The sequence below is a fragment of the Nycticebus coucang genome, chromosome 7 (assembly GCF_027406575.1).
Source record: "Nycticebus coucang isolate mNycCou1 chromosome 7, mNycCou1.pri, whole genome shotgun sequence".
Classification (NCBI taxonomy): domain Eukaryota; kingdom Metazoa; phylum Chordata; class Mammalia; order Primates; family Lorisidae; genus Nycticebus; species Nycticebus coucang.
Window position 1 is genome coordinate 116694193 of NC_069786.1, and position 18731 is coordinate 116712923.

The 18731-nt window shown below is 54.5% G+C and overlaps 1 protein-coding gene across 11 annotated transcripts in view; it reads left to right on the forward strand.

The window, feature by feature from the left end:
* The window catches only part of SPEG (striated muscle enriched protein kinase), a 58549-nt gene that overhangs the window by 1355 nt on the left and 38463 nt on the right, over positions 1 to 18731 (forward strand). For 3 of the 11 annotated variants that reach the window (XM_053597075.1, XM_053597084.1, XM_053597086.1), the window contains exons 1-8: positions 5549 to 6287; positions 7322 to 7364; positions 8208 to 8242; positions 8824 to 8913; positions 8998 to 9334; positions 12313 to 13613; positions 15409 to 15552; positions 15856 to 16038. In XM_053597075.1, coding sequence (XP_053453050.1) covers positions 5891 to 6287; positions 7322 to 7364; positions 8208 to 8242; positions 8824 to 8913; positions 8998 to 9334; positions 12313 to 13613; positions 15409 to 15552; positions 15856 to 16038 — 2530 coding nt within the window. In that variant the 5' untranslated portion in view covers positions 5549 to 5890. Of the gene's footprint in view, positions 1 to 5548; positions 6288 to 7321; positions 8243 to 8823; positions 8914 to 8997; positions 9335 to 12312; positions 13614 to 15408; positions 15553 to 15855; positions 16039 to 18731 lie in introns of those variants that run through there. The other 8 variants (XM_053597079.1, XM_053597087.1, XM_053597081.1 and 5 more) reach the window with 8 other exon arrangements.

Genomic DNA, 18731 nt, shown 5'->3' on the forward strand with positions numbered 1-18731 from the left:
AGAGTGTGAAAGAACAGCTGAGGGTCCAAGGCAGAAGGGGAGGGCAGGAGCCAGGGCTCTGTGATCACAGTCCTGCTGGGATCATGTGGAGGTCCCAGGCCAGGGCTGTTCTCACTGGGTCAGTTTTTGGGTTTTCTTTTTTTATTACTTCTGCCCCTGAGTTAGCCAAATGGGTTTTCTGTAGGCCAAAGATAGAGCCTCGGTAGGCTGAGCCTTGAGAAACAGAATTCTTAGGAAGTAGGCTACAGTTGGGGAAAATGGCAAAGAGCTTGGGGGTTGCTGTTCTGTGCATTTGTAAGAGGAACCTCACTCCAGCTAGCTCGTGTCAGTACATCCTTGAAGGCTAGGAAGGGAGCATGGGAATGAAGGCCCTCAACAGCTGGAGAGAAAAGAAAGTGCTTGGGTGTAGCCGGGTCAAGAGAGGGAGCAGGGCTGGCTTATCTCCATCAGCACCCTTCTCCCCCAAGCCCACCCTGCCAGAGTCTCTGTGGCCAAGTCTGGCTTCTCCTTGTTGGCCTAGCCCCTGGCTAGGTACAGGCTTCCCTAGTTTGAGGTCAGGGAATCAGGTGTGTCCTGGCATTCTTCTGAGCTTCAAAGGAGTAGACTCCTTGGGGACCCCAGCTCTGGTCCCTTCAGGGGGAAAGGGGACTGAAAACAACATAAATCAAAGGGCAAGATAGATGAATTGATGAGAATACAACTGGGGAAGAAAGATATTAGGGAAGGGAAAGAAAGTGCTGAGGAGAGTAGTGATCATAACATTTTTTTGAAGTTGGGAAGGACCACAGAGAACTACAGTTCCAAAACACATCCTTTTACAGGGGAGTACACTGTGGACCAGAGAGGAGGGAGATCTGCCACAGACATACTAGTTTAGTTATAAACAGAGCTAGTTATGATCATCCCAGAGCTAAGAACCTAGTCCTGATTTTGGCTCTGGGGGCTTTGTACTACTCAAGACGTTCTGGAGGGAGGGGAAGAGAAAGAGAGAAGGAGGGAGAGGGGTCCAATCACTATTTGTGGAGTAGCCACTACATGATTGGCCCCGGCCTGGCATTTCTGAAGATGGGAGCTTCCTGGCCTGCCCTGGTCATTCAAAATGGGGGGAGTGATGAGGTGCAAGAGCCTTAGACCTTCTGTGGCCTGAGTGGTGTCGTCAGTGAAGCTGAGTCCTGGCTGTGCATACCTAGGCAGAAACTAGGGGAACAGCATCCAGGATGGGCTGCTCTGGTGGATCAGCAGGCTTGAGAGGTTTGGGATGAAGAAAGGACCCTGGGTGCTATGGGGTTGGATCTGGGTTTTTTGGTTTTTTTTTCTTCACTTTTTCACCATTGGTAGTGTGTGGTGGCAACCACCACCAACTCTTGGGCTTAGGTGATTCTCTTGCCTCAGCCTCTCAAGTAGCTGGGACTACAGGCGCCCACCACAACGCCTGGCTATTTTTTTGTTGCAGTTTGGCTGAGGCTGGGTTTGAACCCGCCACCCTTGGTATATGGGGCCAGCGCCCTACTCACTGAGCCACAGGCACCGCCCAGATCTGGGGTCTTTTGACATTCATGTTAGAACAGGAAGAGGATTGAGCTGCAGCAAGTCACATTTAAGAGCATGTCCACATAGAAGATAACAGAACAAGGAAGCCTCAGCTTCCCCACTACTCAGAACCATGTGCATAACTAGTATGCCTCTCCCACTTGATTTGAGGAGGGACGGTTTTGCTTTGGTGATGTTAGGTGACTAACTGGGTGAGTCTGGCTTCCTCCCTATAAGAAGCTTCCCCTGCCTAGTGACAGCTCCTGGTCCAGGCAGCTGGGCAGGCTGCTCAGTGTTGCTCAGACTTACTCATGGAAAACTTTTTTGGTTGGAAGCAATAGCAGGAGGACTTCAGGGTACTCGAGGAAGCCAAGCAAAAACCTGGCTGCAGAGGGAAGGACGAAGTTTCCTGGCTGGGCCTACTCTCTGGCTTGGCAAGAAAGGCTGATACTAAGGTTCCTGGCACTCCTGAAGCCTGAGCTGTTAGCTCCAGGATGGAGGGATATTGGCATGCCTCTGGAAGGTCGGGGCCCTGAGGAAATAAAAGTGGGCTATGGGCTAGAGAGTTTGGAGGATGGGGTGATGATGCTGGGATTTGGGGGTATAGAAATGAGGAAAGAATACGAAACAAAGGAGATGAAAACAGAAGAAATACAAGATACTTGTAGGATCTTTAACATGTGTAACTCATGCTATCTCACTTAATTATTTAATCCTCCAACCCTAAGTTACTATAATACTATGACTATTCTTCAAATAAGAAAACTGGGGTTCAAAGAGAAAATTTACTCAAAGTCCCATGGCTAGTGAAGTGGCAGAGCTGGGTCTGAAGGCTGAGTGTCTGGGTCTGGATCCATAGTCCCTGTCCACAGAAAGAGAAGTGTGAAAAGAAGACTAAGTCAAGGATTTGTAATCATCAGATGATCCTTCTCCTGTCAATTGCCCCAAATCCATCTTCTGGTCCAGTCTCCAAGATAAATAGTCATTTCTCTCTTTCAAACTATCAGGCTCCCACATGTATAGGCTAAGGAGCAATGTGTAAATCACATGACCTGAGCAAGTGCTACCCTCAAAGGTTGGGGCATATGTGGCTGAAGGGGAAACCTGCACTACAGGGCAGGAGGTAAGAAGGGCAGCCAAGGAGCTCAGCCAAGAGAAAGGGCAACGTGATGATGCTCATGTTGTGTGTTACTTGGAGTCTCATAGCTGGGGTCCAGAAGATTCTAATGTCAATCAAAAGGGCCAAAGGTCAATAGATGGTAGTGAATCATCTTGGGGACTTGAAGTAATGGAAGGGAGCTGTGAGCCAGGGTCAATTTAGGCAAGGGAAAGATAAGGAATGCACCAGAACCTGCATTGAGAACTATTTTGCAGTTACCATCTTTTCCACCTAGAATTTAGAATATTTGAATAAGTCAGGCGGAAACCAGCATGGAGTTGGTTTATGCCAAGTACCAATCAGGGAGAGGGGGTGGGGCTATGGAGCACAGGGAACTCTGGGAGGAAAATGAGAGGACATTCCGGAAAGCTACCTCCCTCCCCAAGTCAGTCAATGCCTGTGCAGGAAACACCTTCCTGAATCAGGGCAGATCCTCCCAGGAAGATCCTGAATGGAATAGGAGAGGGTCACTTCTCCAGCTGTTTCTTGGGAAAGGGTACAGGTCAGCTCAGAGAAGGGGGAAGGCTGGGTGAGTGGAGCCGTTCCAGGAAGACTTACTGTCCTCATCCCCACCATTTCTTACCCTCTTTACCTACCCGCAGCTTGACCCTCATATTTATTGAGTGCCTACTATGTGACAGTTACTGTTCTAGGTGCTTGGGATACATGAGTGGGGGAAAAAAAGACCAAAATTCCGTATCCTCCAGCAGATTATTTTCTAGTGAGGTAAGACAGGCAATATACAAAAAATATAGCAAGTAAGTAAATTATATAGTATGTCAGAAATACAGAGCAGGGTGATGAAGGGAAGGAGGGAGAAACTGAACTCAGGAGGGACAGAGAGAAGGCAAAGGGGAGGAGGGAAGATGCATGTGACTTAGAGGAGGGTCTTGTGAGGGATCAGGCATAGCTTTAAACTTGGATTTTCTCTGGTTAAAGGGAAATGCTGGCAGTGCAGAAATTGGAAGTCTGGGTTTGGGAGGTGGCGGGGGGCGGGGGGCCATGGCCACCCAGTCATTGGGAAGAAATGGGGTGATCAGGGGCTAGCTAAGGAGGCCCACCCTGAGAATATGTCCCAAGCCAGTGAATCAGGGGTGAGCAGTGCTGGCCTAGGGCAAGAACACAGAATCCTGCCGGCCCCTCTTGGGCCCAGCTGTCCCGTCACTCACGCCTGCTGCCTATTGGTTATTTTTGCTAAGGAATGTGCCAGCCCCTCGGATTCTCCTGGTGGACAGGGGCTCAAGTTACCCCATCTCCCCAACTCAGTTCCCTCATCTGTGAGTGGGTGCCTTTGGGGGTGGATAGGAAAAGAGCCTGTGGCTGTGCAGGGACCTCTCACTGGAACTAGTATGGACACACACACATACCCTCTCGGTGCACGTCCCTGTGCTTATGTCTGTATGTAGAACACTTGCCCCTGGTGGTCTGGAAAACAACACTTGCATGCACCCAGAATGTATAAGATACAGATTAAACTTTAAAATAAAGGATCCACTGGCTAGGTGTGGTGGCTCAAGCCTGTAAACCTAGCACTCTGGAAGGCTGAGGCGGGAGTACCTCTTGAGCTCAGGAGTTCAAGACTGACCTGAGCAAGAGCGAGACCTACTACAAATAGAAAAAATTAGACAGGCATTATGGTGGGTGCCTGTAGTCCCAGCCACTTGGGAGGCTGAGGCAGGAGGATCACTTGATCCCAGGAGTTTGAGAGTTCACAGTTTGAGGCTGTGAGCTATGACACCATGTCACGCTGACCTGGACAACAGAGTGAGACTCTATCTCAAATAAATAAATAAAAATTAAAGAGTCCACAAGCTCAATTAATCACAGGAGCCAAGTAGAACCTGAAAATAATGAGTGCTGTTATCAGTCATGTTTGCCCCTCGTCAAACACTGTATAGGCTGAGCACAATTTATCAGTCTGTTCCTGCATTTATTTCAAACCCCAGTTTTAAAGAAATATGGTTAAGGGACCCATTGACCAATCAGCATGTGAGGATGATGAACAACCTGGTCATAGTAACTGGGTTAGAATCCTGGCTCAGTCCACGTAACCTCTCTGGCTTAGTCTTCCTCCTCATTGTGAAGATTAAATGAGTGTATTCATAAAAGTGCTTAGCACTATGCCTGGTACATACTAAGCATGCAATAAGTGTTCATATTTACTTAGAAACCAGGAATGACACTACCTGTGCATACTGGGATGGAATTCCTATCTGAGGGACAAGTGGAGTCCCCAACCTATATGGCTTAGCCTAAGTGACAGAATTCTCTGAGCCTCAGTCACTCGTTAGCTAAATGGGTACAGGTTTCAAACTCACAGGGTTGCTGTGAATGAGGTAACATTTGTAAAGTGCCTTGCACATAATAATTGCTAAAGCTATTTAGCTATAATGATTATGGGGAATAGAATTTTGTGTGAGTGAAGTTTGCTTAGTGCTGAATAGGGCAGGGGTAAGGGAGAGGAAATGAACACAAAGAAGTGGTGCTCGTGGCCCACACAGTGGCTCACTGCTGTAATCCTAGTACTCTGGGAGGACAAGATGGGAGGATTGCTTGAGCTAAGAAGTTTGAGACCATCCTGAGCAAGAGCGAGCCCCCCATCTCACATAAAATAGAAAAATTAGCCAGGCATTGTTGTGCCTGTAGTCCCAGGTATTTGGGAGGAAGATCGCTTGAGCCCAGGAGGTTTCCGTGAGCTGCAATGATGCCACTGCACCATACCTGGGGCAAGATAGTGAGAGAGTGAGACTCTGTCAAAAAAAAAAAAAAAAAGCAGTGAGTGTGCCGACCTGTGCGTGAGAACATGAGTAGACTCTTGTGAGCATCTTAGCTGGTGTGTGTGTGAAAGCATGGGGGGAGGTTAAGAAATTGTAAGTAAACCCCTTTCCAGCATTTCTGAGGAGCCAGGGTGTTTTCATAGTCTTGGTCCACGTCAGGACAGAGCCCCCACCCCCAAGGACCCCTGCCCTGCGTTTGACCTGGGCGCCCCCATCCGGCGCCTTGCCCTGCGGCCGGTTGGGTACTGCCTGGCACAGTGTACGTGTGCGCATGTTTGTGGAGTGAGCAAGTCAAGATGCTGCTGACCTTCCAGAGCGGCCCCGCGGGAGGAGCGGGGGTGGTGAGAAGGCTGCGTTCGGCTGCCAACAAGAGAATAGCTTAAACTAGGGGCTACTGCACCTCTTTCTGTGCCTCAGTTTCCCCATGTGCCCAGGGCACAGGAGGCAGACGCAGGGTCGGGGTGCGCGGCTCTTGACACCAGGAGGTGTCAGGTGGTCACGATGGGAGGCAGGTGAGGGGCGCTCCAGGAGACGCAAGGGGACAGGAAAGGGAAGGGGCGCCAGGTGGGATACAGGCTGGAGGGGGAGAGGCGGGCTCCGGCGCCGCCGCCGCCGCCACCGTCGCCACCGCTTTACCCCCTCCCGGGCTCCTGAGGCCCCAGGCTCCTTCCGCCACCCGCTCCGGCTCCCGCCCGCTCCCCGGCTCGCCCCCGGCCCCGCCTCCGACTCCGCCCCGCCCCCGCCCGTCCCCTCCTCGCCCGGCCGCCGGCCCGGCCCCCTCCCCCGCCATGAAGAAGCTGTGGGTGAAGAAGCGTTTTCAGGTGAGGGCTCCGGGGGCGGGCGGCTCCGGGAGGGGCCAGGGAGGGCTGGGCGCCCCAGAGGGAGGGCGGGTCACCGTGGCCAGGCCCGGAGGAGGGGGCGCTGGAGCGGCGCCTGCCCCACCCCAATCCGACCGTGGGCAGCGGGCTGGGAGCGTTTCGGGGGTCGCCCCAGACCGCGTCCCGAGCGCTCAGGCCCCTTCCACGCTGAAGGGCAGACACCAGTCACGATCTCCCGCAAAGCCCGCGACCACCCGGGAGGGCCCCCAGCGCAGGCTTTGGCGTGGAGCGCCCACTTGCTTCTTTCCTACCTCGTCTTCCCTCGCCTCTGTCCTTCCCAAGCCCCGACCCCCTGCTCGGCTTTCCCCAGCCCCCCACTCTGGAGCCTTCCATCTTCCGGAGCTCCTGAAAGCAACGCACACGGATCCGCGCTGAGCTCAATAAATTCCCCAAGCCCTGCCCTGTCCTCTGCGTACCCGGGCCTCCTTTCTGCATTCGTGAGGCTCCAGCCCTTCGTAGACCTTACCCTCTGCCCCCATCACCCTTCCCCGACCCGCCTGACACCTATCCAGGAATCTGCCCTCCCCGCATCAGGAATCTGTGTCCTGGTCCCTCCATCTTCTTGTCATTCAAGCACCACCACCACCACCACCCCCCCCGTCTTCTCCTTTTCCCTTCAGTCTGCCTGACTTCCTTGTCTCCTGTCCTCTCTGTCTCCGTATTGCTCAGGTCCCAGGCTGTGAGCCTCTGTCCAGCCGGGAGTCCCAGCGCTCCACCCAAAGCCTGCTGTTCTCTCCTTCCTCCCTTGCTCCTCTTGGGAACCCAGCTGGGTAGCTTGGAAGAGGGCAGAGTAGAGACTTTCCCTAGGGGGGTAGCCGGTAGCTCTGGGTGTCTGTTTCCCACCCCATCCCCCCCACCCCACACACACTGGCCTCAGGAATGTGTTTCTGCTAGATAGGGCAGGTTTGAATGGGAGGCATAGGAACCTCAGGAAAGCGCCTCCTCCTCAACTACTCATTCTGGCTTTTCTCTTTCAGAAAACCGGCCATTCCCGCAGGGCCTTTGGCCGACTCACCCATGGTGCGTGGACTGTGGGCATCCTTGCTCTAGCCCAAGCCCAATCCTCTTGGTCCATGTTCCTTCATAAGACATCAAGGCCCTGAAGACAGTTCATGAGATGCGAGACCTCCCTATACATCCCCACACTCATTTATGCACACACCCAAGAAGGCCCCCTGTGCCCAGCAGCAGAGAGAGGACAGCAGTGGGTGGAGTCTCAACAGCACACCCTGCCATGGGGTGGGCTACCTGTTCTCCATCTGTGGGGCCAAGTGGGGAGGAGCTCAGTGTCATGCTTTGGTAGCCAGTACATGGCTCCTGCTTGTCATGGCACCCAGAAGGGAAACTGAGGCACAGAACTTAATAGAGTTTGGGAAGTTGAAAAATAAGCCCAGAAAACTTTGCTCCTAACTTAGCCACTGGGCATTTTTTAAGGATTTTTCAGCAGGAGAAGAGGGATCTTGAGGAAGGTGCCTGTCACATCATGATGGAGGTTGGTTTGCAGGGAGAGGTCAAAGCAGGATGTAGATATTTTAATAGAGAACGGGCCTGACCCCTAATGGGAAGCTTGGGTCTGTGTCTGGGCTCAGTGCAAGCAGGTATATGTGTGTGGCCAGTGGTTGCACCAATAAGTGCCCAGGGTCCCAGAATCGCTGGGGCAGTTGAAATTAGCAGCCCAAATATGGGGGTTCCCCAGTGCTGGGCACACCCCAGGTGTCTCCATCCCCTCACTCATCCCCACAGGACATCTCAGAGCACTGGGTACCTCATACCTCCCTCTGTCCTGCCTGCCTTCCCTTCCCTACCCCACAAACGCTCTGATAACAGTCTGTCCCTGTCTTTCTCCTGCTGCTCCTATGGAAGCGAAGTTTTCCGCTCCTGCAGAAAGCAAAGTTACGGTAGGAAACTGGCTCCTGACCTAGCCCCCTGCTCCCCTTCTTCCCTATCTGGCCCCCGCCTCTCCTCACCCTGCCTCAGCTGCACCTTGCTGCCTTCCAGCTGGTTTGGGGTAGAGGACAGGCTGGCCTGCAGTTGGTCGAGTGCCCTGACAGTACGACTCTGAGGTGACAACCCTTTGTACTGGAACCCAGACTCTAGAGCCTTGAAACCTAGGACCTTGTTATTTGGGGGGCTGAATAAGGACTTATGCTGCCATTAATAAGGGGAAGAGGGAGAGGGTATGAGGCCTTGGTAATTCATTAAGTGGTTGGGATGGGGGATGGCAGTTCTAAGGACCTCACAGAGATAAGGGCAAACAGCCAGGGCCCAGAGATGGAACTAGGACACTGGCATGGGAGGGATTATCCTGAGCATCCCAGATTGGGCTGGGGGATGTGGGGAGCAAAAGAGGAGAAGACAGGGCACTGGCAGCCCTACCAGTGATGAGATGGAGCCTGTGTGGGGGAGGCAGGAGGCGACACAGGGAAGAGATGGCGGCAGAGGGAGGAGGGCCCTGCCCACACAGACCCTTCTTCTCCAGACTCAGAGACAGCTGAGGATGACATCAGCGATGTGCAGGGGACCCAGCGCTTGGAGCTTCAGGATGATGGGGCCTTCAGCACCCCCACGGGTGAGCTCTCTGGAATGATCAAAGAGCAGGCAGGCGGGTTTCCCATCAGGGGCACCTCAGGTCTCACAGTACTTCTTTCTCTAGGGGGCTCTGACACCCTGGTGGGCACCTCTCTGGACACACCCCCGACCTCCATGACAGGCACCTCAGAGGAGCAAGTGAGCTGGTGGGGCAGCGGGCAGACGGTCCTGGAGCAGGAAGCGGGCAGTGGGGGTGGCACCCGCCACCTCCCGGGCAGCCCAAGGCAAGCACAGGCAACCGGGGCCGGGCCACGGCACCTGGGGGTGGAGCCGCTGGTGCGGGCATCTCGAGCTAATCTGGTGGGCGCAAGCTGGGGGTCAGAGGATAGCCTTTCGGTGGCCAGTGACCTGTACGGCAGCGCGTTCAGTCTGTACAGAGGACGGGCGTTCTCGATCCACGTGTAAGTAATGGCCTCACCTGGGCCTGCACTGTCCCATCTCACCATGCTGTCCTGCGCTGCCCTCACTGCTCAGTCAGCCTCCACCATCTCCCTGTGCACTCCTCACCCCCTTCCACTCTGTCTTCCCACACTGCTCTCTCCTCCTCCTGTGCCATCACCACCCACGTCCTCTTGCTCCCACCTGTCCTGGCTCACTGTGCCTCTTCGTGGTCTGTGGTCTCGTGGAACCCTGTCCCCTCCTCATCTTCTGCAAGATCTCCAGTTTCTCAGGGGCCCTCTCCTACCTCACCCATTCAGGCTCCAGTTGTCCCCAGGATTACCCCTCCCTCGGGGGCCCCCTCCGTGCCTGCTGTCTCAGCAGCTGCTGCCTTTTCATCTCTCTGCACATTCCTGTTCCCATGTGGGCCTTTTTCTGGGAGGAACAGAACCTTTCTGCACGGCAGCTCCCAGGAGAGCAGGAGGGAGCAGGGGAGCAATCGAGCAACCGGGAGAGAGAAGACAGCGAGGTGGCCAGGGGCAGCTGGGGCCAGGGGTCTGGGAGAGCAGGAGGAGGGGGCTGGGATGGGGGGAGCAAGGGGTGCAGGGGCTGGAGACAGGGCTGGGGTGGAGGTGGAGGGCTGGAAGTGAAGGGGGCAGGGGGTATGGTGTGATCTCTATCATGGGAACCCCACAGGATGGGGTTCAAGGTTGTCCTGGTAGGGGGTGGTAGAGAGCGGAGGTGTTGGAGTGAGACATTGGAGCCATTTTTGGAGATGTGGGGCTGGCAGATACAGGAAGGAGGTTATAGCAAGAGGGGCGTAGCTGATGATAATAAAGGTATTGGGGGCACTTGGAGGACTGAGGGGTACCTGGCTGATGATGGTCATGGGTATTGGGGGCAGGTACCATCGTGGAGGAGAAAGAGAGGGCCTGCAGAGGAGGCTTTTTCAAGGGTGGATGAAATGGCTAGTGGTAGATGGAAGAGAGGGTGGGGCAGGGGCAAAGAGGCTCCGTTAGCCTATCTTCTTGGCCTTACCAGGCGCTCCAGTGCCCTGGACTTGCCTTTCCTTCCCTGCCTTTCTTTACCAGGCTCCAGCCGGGAGCCTGCAGTTGCTATGGCAACTTTGGAGGAACTCATTTCCTTAGTGATATCTGTGGTACAGAGTCTGGCCTAGAGCACAGAGCTGCCAGCAAGAGGCCTCCTCTGCTGTCCCCAATTTCTCTCCAGGCTTCACCCAGTTACCAGAGGCCATTCTCAGGGACTCAACTGTCCCTCCCCCAGAGCAAATTCTGTCTCTCTGGAGATGGTTGGCTGAGGTTTTTCTCCCTTGGGGCAATCTTGATTGCTACCTCTCCCCTTTCCCTTGGTCAGAGGTGGGTCTGTAGTGTGGGTGGCTGGCTACAAGATTCCAGGAAGGCTAAAACATCTTTAGGTTTGGAAACCCCTAGAACTTCTGCTTTTGGCTACTACTCTACTATTTCTCTTCCCTTATGTGCCCCTGAAAACCCCAAAATTTGAGAGGGATTAAAGGCTCAGGATTCAGATTTTCTGGGTTTAATTTTTATTTTGAGACAGAGTCTCACTCTGTCACCCTGGGTAGAGTACTGTGGTATCATAGCTCACAGCAACCTCAAACTCTTGGGCTTGAGCAGTCCTCTTGCCTTAGCCTCCCGAGTAGCTGGGACTATAGGCACCTGCCATGACACCCGGCTAGTTTTTCTATTTTTAGTAGAGATGGGGTCTTACTCTTGCTCAAGCTGGTCTCGAACTCCTGAGCTCAGGCAAGCCACCTGCCTCAGCCTCCCAGAGTGCTAGGACTTCAGGCATGAGCCCAGACTTCCTGGGTTTCAATTCTAGCAAAAACCATTTCTTATCTGTATTACCTTGGTAAAGCATTTGATCTCTTTTAAGCCTCAGTTTCTTCATCTGTAATTCGGGATAATAACAGTTCCTATCTCACAGGACTGTTGTGCAGATTAAATGACTGCATCTATTTTAAGCACTTAGTATATGCAGTAAGTATTCAATTGGCCATTTCCTAAGTTTTTATTGAGCTTTTTCTAATGGGTCAGGTATTATAGATCTGATTCATTCCTTTTCTTGCTAATCTTTATGTTCGATGTGCCCCCCAAGGATCTAGATGGGGAAACTGAGGCCCAGTTCTTGGGCATCAAAGCTGTGTTAAGTCAGAGAGGTACTCTGGGATAACTGGCTCTTTCCCTCCTCTTCCCTCTTCCCCCCAATTCAAGCCCACTTGGTAATTATTTCTGGCATACTCCTTTGTGGGGGCTTCTGTGCTTCTCAGGGGTGTTTCCAAAGATTCAAGGTACCTTTCCCAGGGGCAGAACAAAGTCAAAGGTCTACACTGGGGGTAGATTGAGCAAAGAATGGGGCTTGGGTATCCCATTGCCACCTGCTGTGTCCTGACAGCACTGGTGATGGTGTCGGGGATGGGACACTGCTCTTTGAAGGCTGTGTCTGGTCCAGGAGGTGGCTGCTGCTCTTTTAGGGGCCGCTGTGAGGGGGTGTGCCCTGCTGAGAATGGGCAGGGGTGTGGGGCCAGCTGGAGGCAGGAATGAGTGGGAGGCTGCATTCCTGAGAAGGCCCCTCTCCACCCAACCCTCCTGTCTTCCCACATCACTTCATCCTTTGGGTTCTAAGCCTCATTCTTTTCTCTCCCTCATGCTCAGTTCTGTTTCGGCTGTTTCCCAGCTTCCCGGGCTGGGGGGAGGGGGCTGGCCAGAGTCCCTGGGGCTGGGTCTTTATCTGGACCCAGCCACTAGCCTGATGTTCTGGTGCCAGAGCCGCCAACCTCTCCCCAGCACCTGCTCTGGCTGTGCCCTTCTCTTGGGGGGCGGGGGTGGGAGGACAGAAGGGTCTGGACCATGTCACCCACAAGCCTGCCCAGCATGCCCACCGCCCAATTCCTGTCACTAGTTAAGGGTCTAGGGGGGGAGTCCCCCTAAATCCTCCACTCCTCCTCGTCTTGGTTCTGCAGCAGCGTTCCTCAGAGTGGACTGCACAGGGAGGAGCCCGACCTTCAGCCTCAGCCGGCCAGCGAAGCCCCGCGTCGCGCGGCTCCTCCGCCTCCCTCCAAATCCGCGCTGCTCCCCCCACCGTCCCCTCGGGTGGGTAAGCGGTCCCCGCTGGGACCCAGCGCCCAGCCCGCAGCGACCCCCACATCGCCCCACCGGCGCACTCAGGAGCCTCTGCAGCCTGAGGACATCATCGCCGAAGAGAAGCGAGGGAAAAAGTCCAAGTCGTCGGGGCCCTCGCTGGCGGGCACGGTAGACTCCAGGTCCCAGACGCCCCTGAGCGAGGCTTCAGGCCGCCTGTCGGCGCTGGGCCGCTCGCCTAGGCTGGTGCGCGCCGGCTCCCGCATCCTGGACAAGCTGCAGTTCTTTGAGGAACGACGACGCAGCCTGGAGCGCAGCGACTCGCCGCCGGCGCCCCTACGGCCCTGGGTGCCCCTGCGCAAGGCCCGCTCTCTGGAGCAGCCCAAGTCCGAGGGCGCCGCGCCGTGGGGCACGCCTGGGACCTCGCAGGAGGAGCTGCGGGCGCCGCCCGGTAGCGTAGCCGAGCGGCGCCGCTTGTTCCAGCAGAAGGCAGCCTCTCTGGACGAGCGCACAAGGCAGCGCAGCCCGGCCACAGAACTCGAGCTGCGCTTCGCCCAAGAGCTGGGCCGCATCCGCCGCTCCACGTCGCGAGAGGAGCTGGTGCGCTCTCACGAGTCCCTGCGCTCCACGCTGCAGCGCGCCCCGTCCCCTCGAGAGCCCGGCGAGCCGCCGCTCTTCTCCCAGCCTTCCACTCCCAAGACCTCGCGGGCTGTGAGCCCCGCCACCGTCCAGCCGGCCCCTCCGAACGTCGCGGGGAAGGCTGGGGACGAGCCAGGGAGGCCCAGGAGTCGTGGGCCGGTGGGCAGGACGGAACCGGGGGAAGGCCCACAGCAGGAGGTTAGGCGGCGAGACCAGTTCCCGCTGACCCGGGGCAGAGCTATTCAAGAGTGCAGGAGCCCCGTGCCACTCCCCGCCGCCGATACCCCCGAGGCCAGGACGAAAGCCCCCCCGGGACGAAAGCGGGAGCCCCCAGCGCAGGCCGTGCGCTTCCTGCCCTGGGCCACACCGGGCCTGGAGGGCGCTGCTGTGCCCCAGACCTTGGAAAAGAACAGAGCGGGGCCTGAGGCTGAGAAGAGGCTGCGCAGAGGGCCGGAGAACGACGGTCCCTGGGGACCCTGGGACCGCAGAGGGGCCCGCAGTCAGGGCAAAGGTCGCCGGACCCGGCCCACCTCCCCTGACCTCGGTAAGGCCGCAAGGAGGGCGGAGAAGGTGCCTAGACCCGGGTGGGAGGGGGTTTGGAGAGAGCAAGACTGCTCTGCTGTTTGGCCTGAGGATTCTAGTCCGATATGAGGGTGGGCTTGCCAGAGACTGCATGGACCGAAGCTCAAGCTTGAGTGAAGGATTGTGAAGGCTCTTGTGCTAGAACCTGCCACTGGTAGGCACAGTGTGACTGTTCTGATGCAGACTGGGTGGGGCTGAGATGTGAGCAAAGACTGGTGACCCTGATCTCTGCACAGGTCCTTGGGTCCAGTGGCCTGCTATGTTGTTGGGTCAAGGACTACTAATGGGGAGACCTAAGGAGCCCCATCAAGCCCCCATATGCTGTGGAGAAGAGATGATAGATGGTCTCAAATAATTTGCCAAGTCTGTATTATAGGCAGACTTTAGGCCGGCCAACTCTTTACTCTGCTTTTCCAACCATCTGTCCCCACTGAGATCTGACCCAACCTCCTCTTCCAGCCTCCTTTTTCACATCCTTGCACTTCCATCACTGAGCTGACCAGGAGTTCCTATACTTGCCTACCTGTGTGTTGTCTCCTAACCTTCCCAGAAGTGATGACTAATATCACCAGCAGAAGAATGCCCTGGGTAATGTTCATTCTAAGCATCAGCTTGGGGACCACACATGGAGAGAGGCAGAGGAAGATGCTTCCACTGCTTCTCCAGGCTAGATGCCTCTCCTCTCTACTCCCAGGAGACCCTGCCAGTATCTCTTTCATTGCACTTACCACTCTGTATTTTTCTTCTTCAAAATTGTTTTGCATTTAAGTATTACCTCCTCAGAATCTTTAGAGATGGTTAAGTTCTTGTTGATTGTCCTACTGGTCACCATTATTGGATACCCACAACCTCGTCCCAGCACAATGTTAATGAAGGATGTTACCTCCTTTCATCTGTGTGCCAGCTCTGAAGAGTGTTGGGTATTATCCCCTCCATCTTGCAGATAATAAAACTGAGGCTCAGGGAGGTTATCTAATTTGCCCAAGGTTATGTAGCTGGAAAACAGCGGAATTGAGACTCTCCCTGTTCTTTTGGCTGCCTACATTGTTCTTTATCTAGCTTATAGAATGTCAGAGTTGGAAAATACCTAGAGAGATACATGACAATGGAGTTTCATTATCTCTTTGTATGTATGAGTTTCCTGTAAGCCAGGCTGCATCTTATTTCCTGTAGTGTCCCCGGTACCTGTACAGTGCTCAGTATGCAGTAAACACAGTGTCACTGTTGCTGAATGGACAAAATCAAAGCTCATCTTCATAGGCCTTTCACACACCCTGCCATTCTTCCCTTGAATCCAGTGGTATCACAAATTCGACAGTTCACCAGAGGTTGTCCTGTGATATGTTGCCTCTTATTGCTTAAGTCTCAGCTTGTCCTCTGTCCTTCTTGTACCCTTCAGAGTGCCTTGCATAGGGCCTGATACACCACACGCGAGGACTGATTTACGTGGAGACATACACAGCACATTCCCTGGCTTCCTCCAGAAACCAACACTCTAATTGTGGGTGAAGTTGAGGAACAAACTAACTGGAGTCAAGACCACACTGTCCTGTTTGAGAATCCTTGTTCTGACCTCCTTTTTTCCCTGTCTCAGGACATTTAGGAGGGAGACCCTTTGCTCCCTCAGTCCCTGTCTTCTAGAAGCCCCTCTCTATAGCTGTGGCTTTCTAGGATGCAGGCTGCCGATGCTGGGTCTCCCCCTGAGTTTTCCCCACAGAGATCATGTCCCCTTACCCTGTCACCCCTGTGTCCAACAGAATCTTCAGATGATTCCTACGTGTCTGCTGGAGAGGAGCCCCTGGAAGCCCCCACGTTTGAGATTCCTCTTCAGAATGTGGTGGTGGCACCAGGGGCTGACGTGCTGCTCAAGTGTATCGTCACCGCCAATCCCCCACCTCAAGGTAAGATCCAGGGCTGGAGCCCTGCTGAGGCTGGGGGAGGGTGGGGCATGTGGGACAGGAAAGGGAGGGGTGGGGAGGAGGCCCTGACTTGCATGTGTGTCTGTGTGAAGGGAGATTTCTCAGGACCACCACTCTCCTCCCAAGCCCAACCTTGGCTTCCCTGAGTGAGGGCAGATCCCTCACAATTCCCTGGGGTGGTGAGAAAAATGGTTTGAGTTCCTGTGGGGTGTGCGGGGCAAGGTGAGATTTCCCTAGTTGGCGCCCAGAGAACATATCAAAATGTGCCCTGGTACTTCCCCACAGTATCCTGGCACAAGGATGGGTCAATGCTGCACAGTGAGGGCCGCCTCCTCATCCGGGCCGAGGGGGAACGGCACACCCTGCTGCTCAGGGAGGCCCGGACAGCCGACGCTGGGAGCTACATGGCCACCGCCACCAACGAGCTGGGCCAGGCCAGCTGTGCTGCCTCACTAGCCGTGAGACCTGGTAGGGAGACTGTCAAGCCTGGGGCTGGGTGAAGGAGAACTGTAACCTTTCTAGTGGTTCTGAGGAACACCATGGGCCCAGGCCTCTTTCCACTCCCTTCCCACTCAAATCCAAGAGTCTGGGCTCTCAGCCAGCTGCACAGTCCATGCACAGTCCGTCCTCGAGGCTGGCAGCTCTGGTGGTGCCAGCAGCTATGGTGGAAGCATTTTAAATGACCCTGGCCTCAGGGCAGGGGCCAAACTCCCAAGGTGCACATAAGGCTGGCCAATTCATGATGTCAGTGAAACGTGCCTTTAGACATCCTCTGAATGCCACCCTCCCAGGGCATTTCCCTGCACAGGGTCCTGTGGAGAAAAAAAAATCAGAAAAAAAAAGAATCTCTCAGCTCAAAGGGCTTAAGAGCCACCATAAACCTTCTGAAGTCATTTCCTCCATAGGACAGTCCTCTCTCCCAGTGAAAGATGCTTTCAAGTGCTACAACCCACAGCCCCCTACTGCTTTTGACCCCAAAGCTATAAAGAGGGTACAGCTGAAAGCACCTCTCTCAGGAGAGGGAAGTGTTGAGGCTGCCTTGTTTTCTATTTTATGAAAGCCCTTACTTGGTGTCAGACTACTTTCTTTGGGTTTCAGCCCAGTTTCTTTCTGGTTCCAGCAAAGCTGGCCCCGTGTCAGTGTATGTGGCTAATTCAGCTCATTTAGCTTACTGAGCCAGACAATGCACCAACCCTGGGCTGCAGGGGTGGGAGAGGTGAGTATGGGTAGTGGGGGTTACCACTGGGGAACCAAACCTGGATCAAAGCACCTAGATTGGGGACAGTGCTGGGAAGAAGAATCCATTGCTGAGGACAGTCAAACAGGTGGTCAGTGTTGCCGGATGCCTGCACCGAGAGACATGAGGCCTTGAAGGAGGCTGGGATTTAGACTGGCACAAGGAGAGGTGGGATATGCCAGGAGGGGAATAGCACATGGTGTTCTGTCCCCTTCTTCCACTGAGTGCTATAGGAGACAAGATGGGAGAGCCTGCAGGTTGTGGTCCCAAGGCTCAGCTCCTGCACAATGAGAGAGTTCTTTTTTTTTTTTTTTTGAGATAGAGTCTTACTGTGTCGTCCTTGGTAGAATGCCGTGGTATCACAGCTCACAGCAACCTCAAACTCCTGGGCTTAAGCAATTCTCTTGCCTCAGCCTCCCAAGTAGCTGGGACTACAGGCACCCGCCACAATGCCTGGCTATTTATTTATTTTATTTTATTTTTTATAGTTGTCATTGTTTGGCAGGCCTGGGCTGGGTTTGAACCTGCCAACCCCAGTGTATGTGGCCAGTGCCCTAGCCACTGTGCTATAGGCGCCGATCTATATGAGAGAGTTCTTGATGGTGTCCGGTCTCAGTCTCACGTTACCTTAGAGCCTTTGGTTCCACCATCTGGCTTGTGGAACAGCAGGTCTTCATCTTCTTTAGCTTGCATAGCCCTCCAAGGAGCCCATGTTTTAGGCTTTCTCCTTACCCCTTCCACTGTGCCGAATCATACCTGTTCCTCCACGGTGTGCGTTTGTCCTACCATCACCTCTGGGACCTGGCCTCTGACTCAGCTCCCAGCTCCCCTTAGGAAGCTCAAGCCCAGCTCCAGGACTCTGATCAATGCATGGCTTGGGCTGAGATTTGGCAAGGGATGTGTAGGGGGTGCCCTGGCTCAGGGCCATTTGGGAGCCTTTTAAGGTTGAAAAAACAACTTGGGCAAAGTGGCTGTCAGCCCTTAACGGGGAGTTCTGTTTGCCAGTTGAACCTCCCTGAGCTTCAGTTTCCTCATTGTAAACCAGAGATAATTATGCCATCCTCACAGATGAAAGTGAATGTGTGAACGAGCTTTATGAACTGTAAAGCTGTAGACAAATGTTAGTTGTTAGCGTTATTAAGGGGTGATGTTGTGCTCAGGCTTCCATGAGGATCCGGGAAGTGCCTTATTCTTCTCTGCCCTTTTCTTCACACTCTCGATGCCTTGGGGACTCTACTCCTGCCCTGCAAAGCTCACAGCCCCCAAGCCCTCCATATTTCCCAGCCTCTCATCCTCAGGCTGTCATGGTATCTCTGGGGAGCTAGAAAGCCTTCATCACATTGGTCTGATGCACCAGGCATTGCAGCAAGAGAGCAGCCCCCATAAGTTAGCTGGCTCAAGGGCCCCAGGGCCTGAGAAGCAGGCATGTGGGTCTAGACTCAGCTCTGGCTGCTGTGGAGCAAGCTGACTTTCTTACCCTAAAAGGCACTGTTTGATCCAGAGTGGCTGGACAGGGGCCAGTGGACCTGGAGAGAAGCAGGAGTAGGCGGAACCAGGGGTGGCACAGACATTTGGCAAGGACAGGGCACTGGGGCGTCCCAGGCCTGCACTCTGCAGGGAGTGAGGGGTGTGGCTAGGGAGGGTGCCCAGTAGTGTGGCTGTGGGTGTGGTGGGGAGCAGGTGGAGGGAGGCAGTGGGCAGTGTCTCGTGGGAAGAGTCCTGGATGCAGCCACCTCCCTTTCTTACTCCTCACCCTCCCCCTGCCCATGCCATGGTAACTAGGGCTAGTTGCCCAGCATCCTCTTGAGGTGCCCACCCAATAGCACCCAATTTTGAGAGCCTACAGATCTCAGTTCCTGGTTGCGAACACTGGTAACTAGAGAATGGTTGACTAGAGAATGCAGCCTCAGGTGGTGTGGTTTAG